The 23234-nt window shown below is 46.2% G+C and overlaps 1 protein-coding gene across 4 annotated transcripts; it reads left to right on the top strand.

Annotated features, from left to right (window-relative positions):
- The first annotated feature begins 1652 nt into the window (after positions 1–1652).
- On the top strand, positions 1653–21429 carry rce1a (Ras converting CAAX endopeptidase 1a). 4 transcript variants are annotated; one of them, XM_041179964.1, is made up of 8 exons: positions 1653–1788; positions 6685–6787; positions 8045–8124; positions 8690–8768; positions 12106–12273; positions 14090–14161; positions 15942–16004; positions 17642–21429. In XM_041179964.1, the coding sequence occupies exons 2-8, from the start codon at positions 6751–6753 to the stop codon at positions 17869–17871; spliced, it is 729 nt and encodes a 242-aa protein (XP_041035898.1). In that variant the 5' UTR covers positions 1653–1788; positions 6685–6750; the 3' UTR covers positions 17872–21429. The 4 variants fall into 4 exon arrangements, with proteins under 4 accessions (XP_041035898.1, XP_041035896.1, XP_041035899.1 ...); XM_041179962.1 differs by having other exon boundaries at positions 1659–1788; positions 8041–8124; XM_041179965.1 differs by lacking the exon at positions 6685–6787 and having other exon boundaries at positions 1659–1788; positions 8041–8124.
- The last annotated feature ends 1805 nt before the right edge of the window (positions 21430–23234 follow it).

Here is a 23234-nt window from a genome sequence, read left to right as displayed (position 1 = left end):
CCAACTGTCCCGTAGTTTAAGGGATTGTCCCTTATTTTGTCTGTTTGTCTCGTGTCCTGTATCTCTAGGACAGCCTGTGGGAGATTGATCCTGGGAGCCTCCAAGGTGAATTTGAGTGATTCGAGTGGGACTGCAAGTGAGTGAGTCAGCTAGCAGAGATGAAAATGTTGTAACTCAATAAGATGAGTTATTTTAGTTAACACCCCTGCTCCCTTGTTATTATGTGGTCTCGAGGCCTCTCTAACCCCTCACGGCTTACCAATCCCTTTGCTCTCACGGTCCTCACTCTCATGGTCACCAGCCAATTGGAAAGCAAAAAGACTCATTACCCAATTGCATGATGTTCGACTGTTAGCCAAACAGCCTTCCCCCTGCCCCCCACCCCGCCGTTTTCAATATATTTATATTTGATAAAGAGAAATTTTCAAAGAAAATTATAAAAAAAAACAATATTTTTTAATGTTATGAAGGTTTTTATCCGGGGTTGCACACAGCAGTGTTCTGGAGATTGATCTCCAATTCTTGGTAGGGTTGCCAACACTCCAGGATTTGCCTGCAGCCTCCAGGAATTGAAGATCAGTCTTCAGGACACTGCTGTGTGCAACCCTGGAGAGAAATCATCGGGACATCAAAAAAGATTATGTATTTTTGTTCATTTTCTTTGAACATTTCTCTTTACTAGATATAGAAATATTGAAACGGCTGGGGGGGCCGGGTGGGGGAGAGGTGGACATGGGGTGGGTTGTGGGGGCGCAGAAGTGGGGAAAGCCTGTTTGGCTGACAGTCAAGCAACATCCAATTAGCTAATGAGTCTTTTCTTTCCAATTGGCCTAGGAAGGCAGTACGTCACAAGGATGGATTTGTTGGCTGACTAATGGCTAGAGCATGAGGGCAAGTCATGTGATGAAACCTCCAGGAATACACTTAATCACAGCTGGCAACCCTAATTCCTGGAGACTCCAGGCCAATCCTAGACGATTGGCAACCACATGTTAAATTTGAAGCAAAATACTGTGGATGCTGCGAATCTGAAATAAGAACAGAAAATGCTGGAAAAAAAACTCAGCAGGTCTGGCAGCATCTGTGGAAAGGGGAATAGAGTTGACATTTCAAGTCCAATATTACTCTTCTTCAGAGGAAAGAAAAACAGAGTTAATGTTTCAAGTCCAATATGACGAAGAAAAATTCCTAAGAGTAGTAGTAATATTGGACTCGAATCGTTAACTCTGTTTTTCTTTCGTTTTAAGAAGAGTCAAATTGCACTCAAAATGTTAACTCTTGCTTCTCTCTCTACAGATGCTGCCAGACCTGCTGAGTTTTTCCATCATTTTCTCTTTTTATTCCATGTTAAACCTGTGTTTTTTGCTTGTGCCTCTAAAGCCCCACTGAATTTTTTTAAAAAATCTGGGGTTGATGGGCACTTGGAGAGTTGGTGGGGTGGGTGGCAGCTCCTCACCAGTCCCAACACACTACCAGCAGTGACTGAGCTCTGCAGCACCAATTCCCGCACTGGGGGAGAACTTCTGAATGAAGTAGGGTGTAGGTGGCGGGGGGGGGGGGGGGGGGGGGGGGGGTGTTGGCGTGAGTGGGCGTGCCCATGATGACGTTATAACCCTGCGCCGCGACTCCCCGGCGTCCCAGCTGCGCCGGAAGCGCTGGCATGTCGATGATGGCGGACCACGGCGGCGGTGGCGGCCCCGTGCTTTGCTCCATCTCGGTGGTCTCCTGCCTGCTGCTGGCTTGCGGTTACGTGGGGAGCCTGTACGTGTGGAGGAGCCAGTTGCCCAGGTAACGCTGCTGCGCTGGAGGGAGCTTGTTGCCAGGGGCAACGCCGCCGCCGCTCCCGTCCCGGTGGGGGGAGGGGAACCTCCCAGTTGCAGCGCTGAGCCAGCAACATCTGGACCAAGCAACACCCCCCTCTGGGGCAGGAAGGGGAGAGGGATAGAATTAAGTTCGTGAAGCAATGCACAAGTTGCAAAGCGTTGCCACCTCTCTCCTGATTTAGAATTTTTGCCAGAAACAAGTGAGGGAAAATTGGAACAACCAAAAAAAAATTATGCAGAAGGTCTGGCAGCATCAGGAGTGACAAGTTTCCAATGAATTGTCTCGAGCTGCAATGGTTAATCTAAGTTCTGAAGAAGAGTTGTGTTTGATTTAGGATTGCCAATCCTTGGAAGTCTCCAGGAATAAAAGATGAGAAGCAGTCCATGTCTGAATGCAGCAAGACCTGGAAGATATCCAGGCTCGGGCTGACAAGTGGCAAGTAACATTCATACCATACAAGTGCCAGGCAATGATCATCTCCAACAAGAGAGAATCTAACCATCGCCCCTTGAAGTTCAATGGCATTACCATCACTGAATCCCCCACTATCAACATCCTGTGGGTTACCATTGACCAAAAACTGAACTGGACCAGCCACATAAATACAGTGGCCACAAGAGCAGGTCAGAGGCTAGGAATCCTGTGGCGAGTGACTCACCTCCTGACACCCCAAAGCCTGTCCACCATCTACAAGACACGAGTCAGGAGTGTGATGGAATACTCCCCACTTGCCTGGATGAGTGTAGCTCCCACAACACTCAAGAAGCTTGACGCCATCCAGTACAAAGCAGCCCGCTTGATTGGTACCACATCCACAAACATTTACTCCCTCCACCACTGACGTGCAGTAGCAGCAGTATGTATCATCTACAAGATGTGCTGCAGAAATTGACCAAGGCTCCTTAGACAGCACCTTCCAAACCCATGACCACTATCATCTAGAAGGACAGGGGCATCAGATAGATGGGAACACTAGAGTTCCACTAGTTAAGTTTCTTAGTTATAACTATAATTGGAGATGCGGGTGATGAGGAGAAGGCTGCTTTTCTGAGCAGGGCAGTTGGAGTTGGAAAGAGTGCAGCTTGGAACACCATCCACTTCCTTCAACGTCCATTCCCTCCACCACCGACACACAGTTGCAGCAGTGTGTACCATCTACAAGATGCACTGCAGCAACTCATCAAGGCTCCTTGGATAGCACCTTCCAAGCCCCTGACCTCTGCCACCTAGAAGGACAAGGGCAGCAGATGCATGGGAACACTACCACCTGCAAGCTCCCTTCCAAGCCACTCACCATCCTGACTTGGAAATATATCGCTGTTCCTTCACTGTCGCTGGGTTAAAATCCTGGAACTCCCTCCCTAACTGCACTGTGGGTGTACCTACACCATATGGACTGCAGTGGCTCAAGAAGATGGCTCACCACCACCTTCTCAAGGGACAATTATGGATGGGCAATAAATGCTGGCCTAGCCAGCGACACCCACATCCCATGAATGAATAAAAAAAATAGAATCCCCAAGATACTGCTGTGAGTAACCCAGGAGAAAAAAAAAACAATGGGTCTTCTGTGGTTTGTTCCACTAGTTAAGTTTCTTGGTTATAAAGACTGCTTTTCTGGGTAGGGGTTGGAGTTGGAGGGCATTGGGATGAAACCTCCAGGAATGAGTCCATCCAGAGTTGGCAACCCTAATTCGACTTGAAACATTAACTGTTTCTCTCTCTACAGATGCTGCCAGACCTGCTGAGCTTTTTTAGCACTCTCATTTATTTCAGATTTCTTTTGCTTCTATTTTTATGGTTAATCTATACTACACAACCCCACCCCACCATGGGCCTTAATTCTCAACCCTTTCAGTTGGAGCACATTGCCAGAGCTGGTAATCTGACACTGATTTTTCTCTCCTCAGAATGCCACTAGTGAGAGAGACAAATATTAATGTTGTTCCCTTTGAGATTTGGTATCCTTGCGATTCTGTCCTGATGAGCGCAGATGAAAAGCTTTGACAGCGTGTCTCTTCTTTTTCTCAGCAATAGACAAAGTTTAATAGGGCTGGTGGCAAGGCTACCCCAGCTTCCATCATTCAGCTGGAAGTGCTCCATAAGCATCTGGAGTTTCAATAGAACTAAATTTTTTTAAAAATTCTCACTTTCTTGGAAAAAAGGCTCCAGCTGCCACGTGGCATATTTGAAAAGAGGAATTTTCCATGTTTGAGTAAACAGAATCAGACTCTCATTTGATTCCTTTGTTGTGTAGTGTCTTGGAGCATTTTAGAGAGTGGCCTGTGACTTAAGGAGTTAGTGAATATCACTGGTGCATTGCATGTATTTCCAAACTCTCAGCCCTTGGGAATTGCGAGGCATTGGCTAAGCAACTGCATAGTGTGGGTGCAGAAATGGAGACTCTGAGCTGCACACAGATAAGAGCAGTCAATTAGCAGACAGATCGAAATCCATTTCGACTCCGTATTCCAGTCAAAGGGAGTTGGGAGGGACAGCTTCAGGATCAAGTTCATTAACTATTTTCTCCCTTCTGAAGGCTTTGATGCCTTCTGTGGAGTACAGTTCCATTTATGCCAGATGCCATTAATGTCCTCCACCACCTCACCCAAGTGAGTATATGTGAACCAGGCCACATGATGGTGAAGGGCATCGTAGCTGAGTGGATTCCTCATCGGGAAGTTAACAGATGTGAATGGTTGAGCCATTTCAGTTTGCCCTCCTTTACTAGCCCACTTGCAGTGACTGAGGTTTGCCAATTCAGCACTGATGAAACCTGTCAGTTTTTGCTCTGCATGGAGCAGCAATACACTGAGCCCTTCTTTAAAACAAATTCAAGCCCATTGTAAGATTTGTTTGTTGAGCTTTTGTGTCCCTTGGAATATTCTGGAATGCTGGATAGGTTCTGGAGAAATTTAAGTTTCTTGTTTGAAACTGTCCAGAGGTTCCTACCCCTGTCGCAGGAACAAAATGGCCATAACCAAGGTCACAACTGACATGCTCTGTGACTGTGGTGCATCATCCCTCCTCAAGCTCTCTTCGGCCTTTGACATGGTTGGCATACCTCCAACTCTTCCCCTCCATTGTCCAGCTCATTAGGGTTGTCCCCATCTTGAGGTTACTTATGGGATAATTGCTGCTGTTGAGGGAAGTTTGACTGTTGAATGGGAGCTTGCAGGCTGGGGATAGTGGGATGAAAGGTTAAGTTATCGCAGGTCAGAAAAATCACAAAATTACTGGCTTTCTCTCTAATAATGTTCTTAAGATGCTACTTCTTTGTTGCTGGGTTTCTCTTCAATTGTGATTTATACAAGTTTCAGCCAATTAAATTCAGGAATGATACATGTGCCATTTCAAGTGTGACAGCTTTGCATTGTTACCACAGCGACAGCAATTCACATTGGCTGTAATGCGCTGTCTGTTCAATAGCCAATCCTGGTGTAATATCAGAGGCTGACATGAAACTACAGAACACACAATGCAAGGTGATGCATTTTTGGAGGACTAACATGGCAAGGGAATACATAATGAATGGTAGGACCCTAGGAAGTACAGAGGATCAGAGAGACCTTGGTATACATATCTACAGATCCCTGAAAGCAGCAGCACAGGAAGATAAGGTGGTTAAGAAGGCATATGGGATACTTGCCTTTATTAGCTGAGGCATAGAATACAAGAGCAGGGAGGTTGTGCTGGAACTGGATAAAATACTATTTAAGCCACAGCTGGAGTGTGCGCAGTTCTGGTCACCACACTATAAGAAGGACGTGATTGCAAAGGAGATTTACCAGGATGTTGCCTGGGCTGGAGCGTTTCAGCTGTGAAGAGAGACTGGATAGTCTAGGGTTGTTTTCCTTAGAGCAGAGAAGGCTGAGGGGGGACCTGATAGAGGTATACAAAATTATGAGGGGCATAGGTAGGAAGAAACTTTTCCCCTTAGTGGAGGGGTCAATATCCTGGGGACATTGATTTAAGGTAAGGGGCACGACGTTTAGAGGGGATTTGAGGAAAAATGTTTTCACCCGGAGGGTGGTTGGAATATGGAACACACTGCTTGAGGGGGCAGTGGAGGCAGGAATGCTCATAACATTTAAGAAGTACTTAGATGAGCACTTGAAACACCATAGCATACAGGGCTTTGGGCAAGTGCTGGGAAATTAGATTAGAATAGATAGGTGCTTGATGGCCGGCATGGACACAATGGGCTGAAGGGCCTGTTTCTGTGCTGTATAACTCTATGACTCACTTGGTTCCAGTATTGACCAACCAATTGTAGCTGGACTATTTCCAGCAATGGCTTCCCTTTCTGCCTCTGCACCTCCAGAAACCACCACCACCCACCCCCGCAAAAGATCTGCGTGCTGATCCTTAACAATATCATCGACAGATGTAGGTTGAATATTCCATGTGTGCACTGACAACCCTCAATTCCGCCTCTGACCCCTTCGCTGCCTCTGTGTTGTCAGCCTGCTTGCCCAACACGCAATCTTGGATGATCTGTCATATTCTTCAGTTAATTCTGAGGAAGTGACCAACTCTTTCCTCCGATTTGGAAGAGCATGGTGGTCATCAAACTCTATAGAGAGAGAAAGAGAGAGACCGTCTGATTGGAGGCTTACAAATACCACCTTTAGTGCACTACTGTGAGGGGATGCTGCACTGTTGGAGGTGCTGTCTTTCAGATGAGATGTTGAACCACTGCCTTGCCCTATCCCTCGCTTGAGGTGGGATGCAAGAGACCATGTGCCCTCGTTGCCTAATTGCTATGTGCCGTGTCTTTGGTGCCTGCAATGTTAAGTGCTCCACATAAAGTTTCTCTGTTTTAAAGAGTTACCTTTTTTTTTTCTCTGGTGTTAACAGGGATCATCCCACTGTGATTAAACGCCGGTTCACAAGCGTCTTGATTGTCTCGATGCTATCTCCATTATGGCTCTGGACCTGGCGGCAATACACTGGTTTCAAGGTACGTAAGGACACCCGTCAACCTCCGTGGGGGACATACTGCAACAAGCGGTCACTGAGAATGATTGGAATTCTGCCTGCTGGATCAAATCCTGTTAAGATCAGTGCGGCACCTCCAATTCTGGCCTCTTGAGCAGCTCTGATTCCCATTGCTGCATTATTGGCAGCCGTCCCTTCAGCAGTCTGGGGCTTAAGCTCTGGAATCCCTTCATTAAACCTCTCCGCCTCTCTCCCCTCTGTTAAGTTGCTTCTTAAAACTCTTTGACCGAGCTCTCGATCACCTCTCCTAATGTCTCATTGAGTGGGTCCACGCCAAATTTTGCCTGTGACTTGGGACTTTTCACTGTGTTGAAAGGCGCTAAACAAACGCAAAATTTTTTTGACGCTGTAGAATTACCCATTTGAGTAAAACACCTTACAAAAAAAAAACAGACATGGTGGCTCTGAAATTGACATTAATCTGTTGAATTTGAATCACTGATTTTTAATTTGCAGTTAGTGGGTTCTTGGCAACAACGATTGGGTGTTTCAGTCATCCTGTTCTCACGAGGAACCTGAATCTGAGATTAAGAGCTACGCATTGCCAGTGTGCACCATGCTGTTTCCCACTGGGGACATAGCATCACAGAGTTTGCCTTAAATACCCCAGTTTACTGTTAAATCCAAATTATTACCAAGGAGCTAATCCCAGACTTCAAAAGTCCAGATTTTAGCAATCCAATACTTGGATTCTAAGAAGGCAAAGTTAACAGGGCGTTAATGTTCTTTAGATGTCTTAAACAGATAAACTCCACCAACCTTTGTGCTGTCACAGTAGTTTTATCCTGCCAGGTTGGAATCTCTTAGACATTTCAGTTTTGTGAGTTGGCACCAATAAAGATCCTGGAGAAAACATACTTGAATTAATCCTCTCTCTCTCTCTCTCTCTCCTTTTTAATGTTGTGCATTATCTCAGAACTGTACCCAGCTCAAAATGTTGTCCCCAGGTGTGCAAGCCAGTTTGAATGGTTGGTTTGCTTTCACTGATCAAACAATCATGCCCAGCTTGCTTTATTACAATGATAGCGCTGTTAACAGAACTGACAGGTCTGCCTCTGGACCTTGTTTCGGTGTCCTCTTGAGTGGGGCGCTGGATGGGATGATGCTGGGTTTTGAACGTCGGTTTAGTGAATAACATGGCATTAGTTGAAGCCACAGTTCTTCATACACAGCAGACAAGACCAGCGGATCTAATGTCTTGCATGTTTTGATTAGACAGGTCCATCGCTGCTGGTGCTAATGGGGGTTCATTTGGAGGGGATCTTTGCTGCTGCCTGCCTTCCACTCTTGCTGACCATGGTGAGTGCACAAACGGAGTAAGTAACTTCAGAATGGTGCTGTGGGGGGCACAGGTTGGCAGGCTTTTCTGCATAGCTAGGATCTAAAGCAATCCTTTTTATGCTCCTATGCAGTGAAGTTTACAATATGTTAAACTTGTATAGAACTTTGGTTAGACCGCACTTGAATATTGTGTACAGTTCTAATCGTCATATTACAGCAAGGATATAGAGTCACTGGAAAGTGCAACAAAGATTCACAAGAACGATAGCCAGAACTGAGAGGTTATACCTATCAAGAAAGACTGAATAGGCTGGGTACTCCTTTCTTGAGAAAAGAAGGCTGAGGGCTGACCTGGTAAGATTTATAAAGATGTTTGATAGGGTTGATGTAGAGAAGATGTTTCTACTTATGGGGGGTGTCCAAAATGAGCCACCCATGTAAGAGAGCCACTAATAAATCCAACAGGGAATTTGGAAGAAAGAGAGTGGTGAGAATGTGGAACTTGCTACTCGAGGGAGTGGATGAGATTCATGCGGAGCACAGTGTCCCCTCATAGAATTAAAAGTATTTCTGTGTCTGGCAGGTGCTGTTCTTCGGGCCATTGATTCAGCTGGTCATGGACTATCCATGGGATTTCCTCGAAGGGATGAAGATGTTTTTAGGTGAGCCTGTGCCTTTGGTGGCTGGCTAAGGCAGGATTGTAAGGAGTTTAGACCACTGTAAGAACAGTGAATCTGATTTGAGGCACAGTAGCTGGTGTTCTGTGGTCTTTCAGCTTTGAACGGTGGCTTGGGTTGCTGAATCCCTGCCTGAACCACAGGTAAAAGCAAAATGGGGCGGGGGGGAGAGTTTCTGTTTATGATATCATCCAAAGAGCGATACATCTGACAGTGCAGCCTCCCCTCCCCCCCACCTCCCCTTGTACTGTACCATCCTGTAGTGTGGCTCAAGTATAAGCCATTTTAACAACTCAAAAAAGACTCATTAACAGAAGCCCACAGTAAAGTGACCTTTCATTCCTTTGCTGAGAGCTAGTGGATTGGACATAGAAGAGGCTACAAGAGAGATAGAAGTGGAGTGGGGGGGGCGGGGGGGGGATTACAACACAGAAGGAGGGCATTCAGCCTGTCATACCCATGCCAGCCCTCTGGAAGAGCAACTCCCCTGCCTTTCCTCTGCAGCCCTGCAAATCTTTTTTTTTTTTTTGAAAACTTAATTTGTTTTTAAAAGTACCCCAGTATCATACATAGGTTTCAAAATGTATTTTTTTTTAAATCATGTAAGAGCTGTTAAAATAATTCTGTGCAATTTTCAAACTGCAGTTGTTGGAAGCATAATTCATTGTGCATCTGCATAAAAAGAAAATTAGTCCCACGTTTTTAAGTTGATGCGCAGGCTATTGAAGGGTACAGAAAGCTTTTAAGGTTTTAAGACCTTTTTTTTTAAGCTTATACAAACATATGAGTGAGTTTCTGTGCAATCAAGCATAAATCTCCAGACAATTGCATCTCTCTTCAATATGTTCAGAATCAACTTCACTATTCCAACGCATTCATGACTGGTCTCCCACATTCTATCGCATTCTATCCTCTGTAAACATGAAGTTTAATACATTTAAATTAAATATTTGAATATAGACCCCCAGCTGATTTTAATTGTTTGGACCCTGGCTTTTTGTCTGTCGGACCTGTGGTCCAATCCAGCTCAGATTGATTTGGGTGAAAGCCTCTTCTGTCAGCTGGTGAACTGGTCAACGTGCCTCCCTCCGCCAACCCCAGCAAAAGCAAAACCAACGATTCATTCATCATCTTGTTGTATTGGGGAATCTTGCAAAATGGATGCTCTTGCATGCGCCTGTGTGTATATATACAGACACACACACACACACACACATTGCCAGCTCTAATGGCACATATTCCTGGAGGTTTCATCGCATGTCGTGCCACCTGCAATATCTTGTCCCATGCTTACCTACCCATCCCCCCTCGCCTCACAACATTGGCCTTCCCTTGGCCAATGGGGAAACAAACACCCTTTGCTGTCAGATTGGATGATTCTTGACTGTCAGTCAAACAGCATTCTTTCTTCCTAATATCCAATTTTTTTTAATAATTGACAGAAGTGTTCTCAGAAAATTAAAAGATACCAGTTTTTTTTTAAATGTCCCTGTGGTTTTCTTCTGGGTTTTACTTGCAACAACATTCTGGAAGTGTTCTTCACTCCAGTGAAGAATCCTGGAGGGTTGGCAACCCTAAGAAGACTGCATGTTGAAGTAATTCATTGTGCATGAAGTTCCTTGAACACTCATGTGGATGTGATACGGTACTATGTAAATGAAGGCCCTTCTTTCACCTACCTGGCTGTTTCCAGGTTTACCTTGTCTCTTATCAACCTTAATGATGACCTGGACTGTGGACCTCAACTCTTCCCTTCACCTTGCTTTCTCAATATCGGGGAAAAAAAAGGTGTTAAATTAGTCAGGGCCAGTGATCTTTTCGTCCCAGAGTGAGGGGGTGCTGGGGTAGGCTCATTTACCTGCACAAGATGCCAGGTGAGGGAGTCAATGGGGCACTTGCAGCACCTGAACATTCCCTAAATTAAAGCAGGTATGGAGCAAAGAGCTGGGGAATGGGATTAAGCTCTAGTTGACAGCTGGCACTGCCACTATGAGCCAAATGTTCTCCATCTGTGCTGTTAAACTTCTGTGATGCCAGGGATTTCCCCTGCACTTCCCCAACATAAGTTCATTCAAGTTGTTAATCATTCAGTGAGTAAGGAGCTTATTCCAGTCCCATATTAACCTTCAGCTAGTCACATACTGTTTCCGCTTATCCTACTTCTGCAGTTTAATTCGAAGCGCCACCTTGCGACAAACACCTAAAATCTCAACCAATACCTAATACATTATCACATTGTTGTTCATGCGTTCTAGCTCTGTGTAAATTAGCTGCTGTGTTTCCTACATTGCAACAGTGCTTCATCGACTATTATCTTTTTTTGTTTATTCATTCATGGGACGTGAGCATCATTGGCTATGCCAACATTTTATTTCCCATCCCTAATTGCCCTTGAGAAAGTGGTGGTGGTGAGCTGCCTTCTTGAACTTCTGCAGTCCATGTGTTGTAGGAACACCCATAGTACTGTTAGGACTTGAAGCACTTTGGGACATCGTAAGGGAATGATACAAATGCAGGTTCTTTTTGCGTAGCTTGAGGCGATGTCCTCTCTGTCAGCTTCGTTCAAGGATGAAAAATCAAAGTTTCTTCAGTCTTTGTCCAAAGCCAGCTCTCTTCTCAAGCCAGAGCTCCTCTGTGCACTTCCTCCAGAGTACAAACGTCCCCCTGAGTCTCAGTAGCTACGAAAGTTGAGATGTGACTTTGAAGCAGGTCATCCATCTAGGACAAGGTAGCTCACCTGTTTAGGCAACCCATCCACTTAGACCTTCACTCCCTCCATACTGGCGCACAGTGGCAGCAGTGTGTGCCATTTGCAGGATGGTGTGGAGCAACTCACCAAGGCTTCCTCCGACAATGCCTCCTAAACCCGCATCTTCTACCACCTAGAAGGACAAGAGCAGCAGATGCTGCCAACACCAACACCACCCCCAAGTTCCCCTTAAAATAACACCACCTTGATTTGGGAATATATCAGACCCTCCTTCATCGTTGCTGAGTCAAAATCTCAGAACTCACTACCTAATAATACTGTGGGATACCTTCGCCAGACAGTCTGCACCCATTTAAGAAGGCAGCTCACAACCACCTTCTCAAGGGCCATTGGGAAATAAATCCTGGCTTTTCCAGTGATGCCCACATCCCAGGAATGAATATTTTAGGAAAAGCCCCCTGTGTAGTGCTTTGTGGACCTTTACCCATTCAACGAATAGTCATGTGGCAAAATCCGATAAGGGACATGTGCTCATCTGCCTCTGTCGATTCCTGTCTGATCGCGTTGTGAGAGATCAAGCTCTGGGTAACCCTGCTGTTGCCTCTTTCCCAGACCCACAGTTTTGGGCGCAGTGTCTGGCAGACATGCGTTGGATGAGGAATCAGGTGGTGGCTCCTCTGACGGAAGAACTGGTGTTCCGGGCGTGTATGCTGCCAATGCTGGTGCCCTGCACTGGCCTTAGCCGTGCCATCATAACCTGCCCGCTTTTCTTTGGAGTTGGTGAGTGGGTTTGACTGGGTGAGTGTGATGTTACGTTCGGGATTGGGAAGGTGTAAAATGCATTTGTCCGCGCTGGAAGGTTTCTGAAGTATTGTGCTTGCTAATTCTTGGCTCAAAGCTCCATTCTAAAGGCAGTATAGTTTGGCTGTTTCCCCAGTCTGCTGCTGTTTATAGCTGGAGGGAAGTAAACATTGATACATTGGAACAGCCCTGGGCCACTTTCTTCAGGTTGGGTATATCTCAACAGGTTGAAACAAATGGTTCGATTACACACAGCAATGTTGATACACAGAATACTTTGTCACAGGAAGTGGTTGAGCTAGAGACCATTATATCCCTTTAAAGGGAAAAAATTGAACAAATGTCCAAAAGAGGAAGATCAAGGTAGTGGGTTAGGAATTGGTATAATACAGTGGCCCAGAATGAATTAACCAAATGGCCTCCTGTGTGTTGTAAACACCTGTGCTTCTATCACTTTTCTTTAATTTATTTTTTCATGGAATGTGGGTGTTGCTGGCAAGGCCAGCATTTGTTGCCCCATCCCTAATTGCCCTTGAACTGAGTGGCTTGCTAGGGCATTGAAAAGTCAACCGCATGGCTGTGGGTCGGGAGTCACGTGTAGGCCAGACCGGGTAAGGACGGCAGATTTCCTTCCCTAAAAAGACACTAGTGAACCAGGTGGATTTTTACAACAATTGACTTCACGGTCACTGAGACTAGCTCTACATTCCAGATTTACTAATTGAATTTAAATTCCTCCAGCTGCCCTGGCGGGATTTGGACCCACGTCCCCAGAGCATTAGCCTGGCCTTCTGAGTTACTAATTCAGTGACATTACCACTACCCCACCATCTCCCCTGGTATTACTTGGAGCTTGCTGTGCAGGAAGTTAGATATGCAGCCTTAGATCTGCAATTCCTTTTAATTTTTCGCATAATTTGTCACTTCACTGGACAAGGAAACATTTTAGTTATTTACAATATGACAACTAAATATACAAGTATATTTCATGTAGTAAAGAATCCCACTGCACTTCACAGAAGTGTAATCAGCAAGAATTAACCAAGCCATTGAAGGCAGGTGTTTAAAGGTAGGGGCGAGTTTTAAAGGAGGGGAGGGAGGCGGGGAGATTGAGGGAGGAAATTACAGCACTTGGGACCTAGACAACTGAAGACACGGCTACCAATGATGTCCGAGGGTGTGGGGATGCACAGGAGCTAGAGGAACGTAGAGGTTTTGGAGGGTTGTAGAGCTGGAGGTGGTTAGAAAGATGGAGAATGATTTTTTAATGTGGATGATAATTTTAAAATTGGACTGGTATCTGTGGTGGTCGCTGAGCACGGGGATGAATGGGGCTTGGTGCAGGCTGGAAAGAATGTTTTTCCCTACGCCACCCCCAAATCCCCTGCTACTACCACGCAACAATAGCTCAGCCGGTTAAGACCATGAATGGTTGAGACATATAGACCGGGGAAAATCCCAGGTTCAGCCAGCAGTCTGAGTTTCCTGATCTCAGCCAGCGAAGCAGTTGGGGCCTCAGTGCCTCTGGTTCATGGGAAGAGTAAACCAGTCCTCCAGCAGGCTCCCTGCTGTTGATTACTATCCTGCAGCTTCTGCTGGAAAGGCTTTTGGTATGAACATCATCTTTCTTCTACCATCTGTCATCCGCAAAACACTCACTAAATAGACTGGCACCTGAAGAATAGCCATTTGGCTAATGTCCTGAGTAGCTCAGACAGATTCACTGTCATCAAGTGACAAGGAGAGAATTTAAAAAAAAAATTTGACATTTCTGGGTCTTTCCCCCCTCTCCAAGCTCATTTTCACCACGTGATCGAGCTCCTGAAGTTCAGACAAGGAACAGTCGTGGGGATCTTCCTCTCGGCAGGTACGAAGCATGTGGCACTATGGGTGGGAGGGAAAAGGATTTGGCTCAAAAGTTGGTGTGGGGAGTGTGGGTGCACGTTGCGTCACTTGTGTATGATGTGTCAATGTCTTATCAATTACGTTGTTAAAGTTTGTTAATGTCAATTACCTTGTTAAGGATAAGAAAAACAGGTGATGGATATTAATTGTCCTTGAGCACGAATAAATAGGGCATAGCTGGGACACTGGGTTGTATGGGAGGAGAGTTGTGAGACTGAACAATTAATAAACTCTCAATAAAGAAAAACCATGTATCTTGGTGTCAACTTCACCAACCAGCTTGGGTCCCGTTAACTTGATGGGGGTGAGTATGCAGTGGGGGTAACCTTGACATTGGTTGATACAGTAAAGTGGATGATATTGAATCAGCTGCCTGTTATAAAGCTCTCCCGCTGAGGATTTGTGATGATGAAAATTTACTGGATAAAATCTCAGTGTGTGAAAATCCATTGGGTTATTTTTTAAAGGGTCCCAGTCTATTATTTTAAGTAGATTAACATCAAGTAAATTGGGGGAAAAATGAGTTTCATGTGAATGCACAAAAATGTCTCTGGACAGTTTCAGCACCCCCACGCTTCTTCCCCCCACCCCATGGTGGAACAGGCTGTTGATATGTTACATGAAGAATGGTCCCTTGTGCAAGAGCTTGCAAGGCTACTGCAATTGTCACACCAAAACCCAGTTAGAATCGAGAGAGGGAAGAACATTGGATCATAAACTGCTTCACAGAAATGAGAATTTCCTCCATCACGCATCCTTTTGATCCAAAGCTGAAAGCACAAAGATAGGAAAGTAAGTTATGAAGAGGACATAAGGGGTCTGCAAAGTGACATAGCTGGATTAAGTGAGTGAGCAAAAATTTGGCAGATGGAGTATAATGTGAGAAAATGTGAATTTGTCCACTTTGACAAGAAGAATAGAAAAGTAGCATATTATTTAAATAGGGAGAGATTGCAGAACTCTCAGGGATCTGGGTGTCCCAGTACATGATTCACAAAAAAGGTTAGTATGCAGGTACAGCCAGTCATTAGGAAGGCAAATGGAATGTTGTACTGTATGGCAGGGGGAATGGAATATAAAAGTAGGGATGTTTTGTACAGTTGTACCAGGCATTGGTGAGACATCTGTTTGGCCTCCTTATTTAAGAAGGGACATAATTGTATTAGAAGCATTTCGGAGAAGGTTTATTAGACTGATTCCTGGGACGACCGGGTTATTTTATGAGGAAAGGTTGGACTCTATTGGAGTTTAGAAGATTGAGAGGTGATGTTATTGAAACATACAAGATCCCGAGGGGACTTGACAAGGTTGAAGCTGAAAGGATGTTTCCCCTTGTGGGAGAGACTAGAACTAGGGGGGACAGTTTAAAAGTAAGGGGTCTCCCATGTAAGATTGAGATGAGGAGAAATTTTTTTCTCTGAGGGCCATGAATCTTTGGAGCTCTCCTCCCAGAGAGCTGTGGAGGCAGAGGTTAGGTAGATTCTTGACTAACAAGGGAATCGAAAGGGTGTAGACAGGATAATGGCGTTGGAGCCACAGACAGATCAGCCATGATCTTACTGAATAGTGGAGCAGGCTTGAGGGACGAAATGGCCTCCTGGTTCGTGTGTTCGTATCCCGTTGGGACAGCTTTGATCTTGATAGATTTGCAACATCGATGAGGCAGTAACAATAAGGTGGCCTTAATGTTTGTTCTACGTGGGTTAATAATCAAAGCGTGTGTTTTTTTTTTACCTCCCCAGTTTTCCAGTTTTCCTACACTGCGGTGTTCGGAGCATACACGGCATTTATTTTCATCAGGACAGGTCAGTGTGTTTTTAACGTTAATGCCTTTCACACATCGCTGCTCCCTCCCTCCCGCCTTGCTTGCGTTTGAACCAAAGTCATTGCACCGCCTCCAACTCCAAATCATTCCTTCCCAGGCTCTCAGACCCGCGGAGCTCCTTGCTTTCTCCCAGTTTCCTCTCCCTCCTGTAATCTTCAGGCTTGACTTTTCCTTGGTATGTTTTCCACCAGCATTTTATCCCTCCATGGGATTAATGTATCTGGCTTTTTAAAAGAATGAATTAAACAACAGGATTCAGTACGAGCAGCTTCGTACAGAAGCTGTGCTTGTCGAGAAATATAACCCTGATCGCTCCTTAATTTTATTTTGTCTTTTTAACCATCCAGTACCTGATGAAAAGAGACACTTTGCATTTCTATAGCGCCTCTCATAACGTGTGACCATCCCAAAGCACCTACAGCCAACAAATTACTTTTCAAATGTGGTCACTGTTGTAATGTAGGAAAATGCAGCAACTAAGTTGCGCATGGCAAGCTCCCACAAAACAGCAATGAGGTTATTTTAATCCTGTTGATTGAGAAATAAGTATTGGTCGGGGCACCGGGGAGAACTCCCGCTCTTCTTCCAATAGTGGAGGGAGTAGGTAGAGCCTGGGTTTAAGGATTATCCAAAAGATAGCAGCACTCGCATCAGTCCTGCACTTGGCATGTCAGCCTGAATGACACGTTCAAGTCTCTGGAGTGGGGTTTGAACCCATGCTCTTTTACCTTGGCCCCTTGAGTATTCTTGTTCTGATTCAGCATGTTGCTTGAACAGTTTCAGACTTCATGTGTTGATAGATATTTTTAGTGACTTTAGGTGATTTAATGATTTTTGGGACTGAATATAAATCTGAAATAAAAGTGGAAAAGTGTACAGTAGGGTCTGTCAGCACCCGAGAAGTGCAAAAATGAGCTAACATGTCAAGTGGAGCAGTTTTGTAGCTGAAATGCAAATCCACCATTTCCCCCTTTTGCTTGTAGCCCCTTTCTACCTGCTCTAGTGACGGTTCAACCTGGGGAAATCTCCAGTTCATTTCAGCACAGCTAGGGAAGGAAGGAAGATATGAATAGAAGTCCCAGACAGGTTGCAGCGGGTGGGGAATGTCTCCAGGGTAAATCCAACCAGGACTGTCTCCTGAAATGGAGCTGGCTGTATTTAACAGGACGGCGGTTTCTTGGGGGGTGTGAGGGGCGGGTTGTCTGCAGGATGCCCCTTGGGGCATGTCAGTATTCGCATGGGATCTGCAGGAGTGCCAGTATTTACACACATAATCAGGGAGGGTCGGCATTTTCAGGGGGTCCCCAGGAGGGTCGGCATTTTCAGGGGGTCCCCAGGAGGGTCGGTGTTTTCAGGGGGTTCCTGGGAGGGTCGGTGTTTTCAGGGGGTTCCTGGGAGGGTCGGTGTTTTCAGGGGGTCCCTGGAAGGGTCGATGTTTTCAGGGGGTCCCCGGGAGGGTCGGCATTTTCAGGGGGTCCCCGGGACGTGGTAATGGTTGTAAGGACGGATGGATAGTTTGAGAGCGACTGGCTTGCTGCCTCCAGGAAGCACCTGAAGTTGAGAATCCTCGGTGAACAAGTGACCTTTCGGTATTGTGACAGGCTGTTTGTTTTCTAGGTCACCTGATTGGTCCAGTGCTGTGCCACTCGTTCTGTAACTACATGGGATTCCCGGCTATTGGAGCTGCTCTGGAGCACCCTCATAAAGTCACCATTTTCTTCTTCTATCTACTGGGTGTCATCCTCTTCTTCCTGCTGCTGTTTCCCATGACGGATCCCACGTTCTACGGGAGTCTTGCCATTTGTCACTTGACCAAGCCAGACACCAGCACTTCAGTCTGCACCTGACCCCAGCGGTGGACTTCTAGTCACATCCTCTCTCTCTAATATTCAGGGAACTCTCCATCCGGGAGCCGATGAGCGGATTGGGAAACGTCTCAGGAATTGGGAGTCTTGTTTGCGAATCTGGGATGGCACGGAGGAAAAGAAATAATCCCAATCAGGATTGGTACTTGAAACTTTCGGATACTTTAGGAATTTCCTTTCTTGGCTGTAAAGCGAAAGAACAGAAAAGGCCTCCGTTTGAAACACTTAAATCCACCCCCACCATCCCTCGTGGGACAAAGTGTTTATACAGAGGTGATGTTTTCCACACAAACCCCACCCCCCAACCAACCCAGGCTGCATCACATTTAAGAAGGCCCAGGCTTTCAGCCAGCTCTTGTTTCTAAATCATGGTTCATTTTCCATCCATTTCTCAACCTAAAAGCTCCAATGTGATGCTCAATTTGTTGCCTGCCCTTCCACCCCCCGCCACCCTGTCCCTATATCTCTACACGGCCGAGTCACTGTGTCAAGATTCTTACTTGCTCAACCCGCACACCCCCGCCCCCGTGTACATAATGTGGAGAATTCCGGAATTTGGGACAGTATTCCGGACTTTGAGACTGCTTCCTATCTGGAGTACAAACCCTGGGTTTAGACTAATTGGTTGTGATGTACGTTGCAGCCCTGTTTCTGGCACAATGTGCACTTTTTTTTTTGCAGTGTGGTTTGTGCTGGGTCTTAGCCCAGCTGCCACCTTAAGGCAGAGGGACCTGTCCACATTGGCAGGACGTTGCCTCCCTGTCTGACCCTTGAGGCTGGTGGAGTGGAGGGGGGGTAGTGGGCACGTCTCGATGGAGAGAGGAGGAGGGGGGAACCCTCTCAATGGCGAGGTTTGAAGAAAGATTGGAAATGCATTCTGATGGACTAAATCGATGGCCCACCCCCCCCACCCTCAATCGTTGAAGAGCTTGGGACATCACTCAGTGAGCCTCTCCGAATTCTGCCTGTTGTCTATGTTGTCATACACCCTTGTTCATTCTCTCCAGGCATGTATCAACCCTTGTTTTTGTCTCTGGGAGTCATGTAGGTTTGTACTCGGGAGCCTCAGGGATTGGTTGGAGGGTGTGTGGGGAGACCTCTTTAAACTTAAACCTGTGCTTCTATTAATTTTGGAGTTGATGCAAACAGATCATGTTCTGATTTAGAAATCATCCCATCAGCGAGGCAGTGGGCTGAGAATGGCCCTTTTCAATGGCCTCCAGATCAAAGGAAGCTCAAACCAGAACAAACCAGCCCACAGGAAATTAGTGCAACTAGAAACAGTGTTGGTTGGATGTCATAGGCTGGATTCTGAAGGCCATACATGACCCATGGGGCTGAGTTTTGTGCACATCTAAGCCAGTTCACACAGCAATTGCAGCCCCTCCACCTCCAACTGGCTTTGACTGCTTTGGAGAATTGAGTGTTTATTTAAAATGAAACATCACACCCGCACTTTCGTACTCAAACCGGGAACTTACAGGCCGCACAGAGTTGCTATTCAGCAGCCGAGGTCAGTGTGGGGGTGGTGGGGAACCATTGCATGAGGGTGCAGAGCAGTCAGGTGGGAGAGTGGCCCTGTGCTTCCTTCCTTGAAATCTGCATGAAGAAAGTGAGCGTCTTTCCAGTCTCAGCAAGTTTAATGAGGGACGAATTGAAAGGCAAATTAAGAGAGCTTTTTACACAACTAAATCAGTTCTGAACCAGTACAACTTACACTGGCACTGTAGGGAGCATTATTACAGTCTGATAAGCTCATTGGCCAGGCTTGTTCCTTTGGAAAGGTAGAGCTTTAACAGATGAGGCCTGGTGCATTGAAACATCACCTCAGTTGTTAGGTTTTGTTCAGTCACTTCTTGTTATTTTGCGTGTGGGGGAGAGGTGCAATTGTCTGTTACAGTTGAGTAGTTGAACGTTTCATCAACTTGGTCACAAAGGCAGCTTTGCAACGTTATGGCAAAGTATACGGATGAGAGAGGCTACTTGGCCCATCCTAATTCCGGATGACTGTGGGGAAAGCCTACATCAGCTGTTCACCCTCCTCACTGCTGTCGTTGTATTCAGCTGTTTCTTAAATAATTCCATGGTTTAAACAGATTCACTGCCTCACTAAGTTAAATTAGCCACAGCCTCTTTTTCAGCACGGGAAATGTGCCACTCCAAACCCCGTCAGATGAGGGAAGAATTGGTGGGCGTGGGGAACTGCAGCGCTGTGCAGAAGAGGTAAAGCAGCAGGCCCCGCAGCCAGGCTACAGATTGACAGCTGTGAGAAGTTGCAGCAGTCCTTTCTTAGTGGGTGTTACAGCCCTGCTCCCGCCGTTTTCCTCCAAGAATCTTTGGATGGCAAACATGAGCAGGAAGTGTATTTGCCTGCCCTTTTGATCTGAGCAGAGCTACCCATTTGTAGCACCCGCATTGATGCACCCACTCCTGCCAAGTATCTCAGCATGGGACAGGAATAAACTTTGACCTGTATAGTTCAGCCCTCACCCCACACAGGAAGGGTTGGGGGTGAGGGGGAGGAGGGGGATGGGGACTAGCACCTCACCCGGTGAACCAAGGGCAGGCTGATCTCTGGAACTTTCTCTCTATTCAAAGGGGACAAATGAATGTCACATTAATTCTCTCTCAGAAGATTGTATGGTGTGGTGGGGGAGGTGTGCAGGGGGACCAAGATGCTTATTTATATTTGCCATCTAAGCCACTAAGGTAAGTGTACCGGGAGCATTCCCTGTTTTATTATTTGCTTTAAAACAAGAGGATAGTGCGAGTGATTAACTTGTGCCTGAAATCTTTTTTAATTTGGGAGAATTCGAACAGAATCATTGACCACTGGTCATCCAACTGGGCAGAAAGTTTTACCCCACATCACCCCGAGTCCTGGCATTAGAATTACCTCCCCTCCTCTTGGGCATTTCTCAGACATCCTTTTGACTCATGCACTTGTTGCCCTGCGAATACAAAGTAAGTTGCAAAAAAAATGACTGGCCTGCCCACACCTCACTGGGTAACGTACCTGGAGTGGTGTGTCACCAGGCTCCCTGAAGCAGTGTTGCCCTCGTGTTCATGCTGATTTTTCCAGGGAAAGGCTGCGCAGCTCTATAATCTGTCTCTATAGCTGTCTTGCCTCCCATCCCCCATCTATACATCCAAAGTGTAGTGACTGGAACCTTGACGGTGCTCACTTTGTCACCAGCGAGTTAACGTTTTGAATTCTGTCGACGGCGACCTCTCTTTGACCTCACGACTACTGAAAAAAATAAGTCAATTTACTTTTGCCGAGGAGTTGGTCCTCTCAGCTATCCAGGAGTAAATATTTTTTCTAACATAAAACTACAGAAATGTTTGTAAATCAAGCAATATATATTTTCTAAAAGTAACTATTTTCCTGACGAGAGATTGTATTACAAGAAACCGAGAGAGGTTTTAAGAGTTTTACTTGAAACACAAAATGGAGCTGACAATCTTGTACTGTATTACGTAGAATATAAATTTCTGATTTTAAAGAAACGAGAAGTAAAATAAACAGAGACTGCTCATCCAAGCCAAGCCTCAGCTTTACTAAGGGAATAATAAGAATGTGTCTGGATTATATGAGTATGCACTGGTCTGTCCTAGGTCCCCTTGGAACTACGTAGGAATGGAAAGATCCCATTCAACCCCATGAGCAAGCTCTGTATTCAGTGAGTTCATGGTTGATCTATATTCTAAGTCTACCTAACTGCCTTGACTCCATATCCCTTCATACCCTTGGCTATCAAAAATTTGATCCACTTCTGATAAATGATTAATTGAGCTACTAACATCTTTCTGAACTTGCCGCACTCTGTTCTCTCAGGTCTAACCCTGACTTTGTCATCAAACCCACTGACAAGGATGGTGCTGTTGTTGTATGGCAGGCTGAGCATCAACTCGCAGACACTTCTTCCTACCTCCCCCTGGACCATGACCCCATCACTGAACATCAAGCCATTGTTTCCAGGACTATCACTGACCTCATCTCTTCTGGAGATCTTTCTTCCAGAGCTTCCAACCTGATAGTCTCCCAATCTCGGATGGCCCACTTCTATCTCCTACCCAAAATCCACAAACAGGCCTGTCCCGGCAGACCGATCATGTCAGCCTGTTCCTGCCCCACGGGACTCATTTCTTGCTTGACTCCATTCTCTCTCCCCTTGTCCAGTCTCTTCCCACCTACATCTGCGATTCCTCTCGCCCTACATCATATCAACAATTTCCAGTTCCCTAGACCCAACCACCTCCTCTTCACCAAGAACGCCCAATACCTCTACACTTCCATCCCCCACCAGGATGGTCTGAGGGCTCTCCGCTCCTTCCTCAAACAGAGGCCTGAACAATCCCCATCCACCACTATTCTCCTCCGTCTGGCTGAACTTGTTCTCATACTGAACAATTTCTCCTTAAACTCCTCTCACTTCCTCCAAATAAAAGGTGTGGCTATGGGTACCCACATGGGCCCCAGTTATGCCTGTCTCTTTATGGGGTACGTGGAACATTCCTTGTTCCAGTACTACTCAGGCCCCCTTCCACAACTCTTTCTCCAGTACATCGATGACTGCTTCGGTGCTGCTTCATGCTCTTGTCTGGAACTGGAAAATTTATTAATTTTGCTTCCAATCTCCACCCCTCCATCGTTGTCACGTGGTCCATCTCTGAAACTTCCCTTCCCTTCCTTGACCTCTCAGTCTCAATTTCTGGTGATAGACTGTCCACCAATATCCGTTACAAGCCTATGGACTCTCACAGCTACCTTGAGTACAGCTCCTCACACCCCGCTTCCTGTAAGGACTCCATCCCATTCTCTCAGTTCCTTCGCCTCTGTCGCATCTGTTCTGTGATGCCACTTTCCAAAATAGTTCCTCTGACATGTCTTCCTTCTTCTTTAACCGAGGTTTTCCACCCATGGTGGTTGACAGGGCCCTCAACCGTGTCTGGTCCATCTCCTGCGCATCCGCCCTCACACCTTCCTCTCCCTCCCAGAAACATGATAGGGTCCCCCTTGTCCTCACTTATCACCCCACCAGTCTCCATGTTCAAAGGATCATCCTCCGTCATTTCTGCCAACTCCAGCATGATGCCACCATCAAACACATCTTCCCTTCGTCCCCCCCAAGCGGCTTTCCGCAGGGATCGTTCCCTCCCGGACACCCTGGTCCACTCCTCCATCACCCCCTACAACTCAACCCCCTCTCACAGCACCTTTGCATGCAACTGCAGAAGGTGCAACACCTGCCCCTTTACTTCCCCCTCCTCTTCATCGTCCAAGGGCCCAAACACCCCTTTCAAGTGAAGCAGCAGTTCACTTGCACTTCCCTCAATTTAGG

This window comes from Carcharodon carcharias, chromosome 37 (assembly GCF_017639515.1).
Source record: "Carcharodon carcharias isolate sCarCar2 chromosome 37, sCarCar2.pri, whole genome shotgun sequence".
Taxonomy (NCBI): domain Eukaryota; kingdom Metazoa; phylum Chordata; class Chondrichthyes; order Lamniformes; family Lamnidae; genus Carcharodon; species Carcharodon carcharias.
Note: the sequence above shows the minus strand (reverse complement) of the source record. Positions and strands in the feature narration are given on the sequence as shown.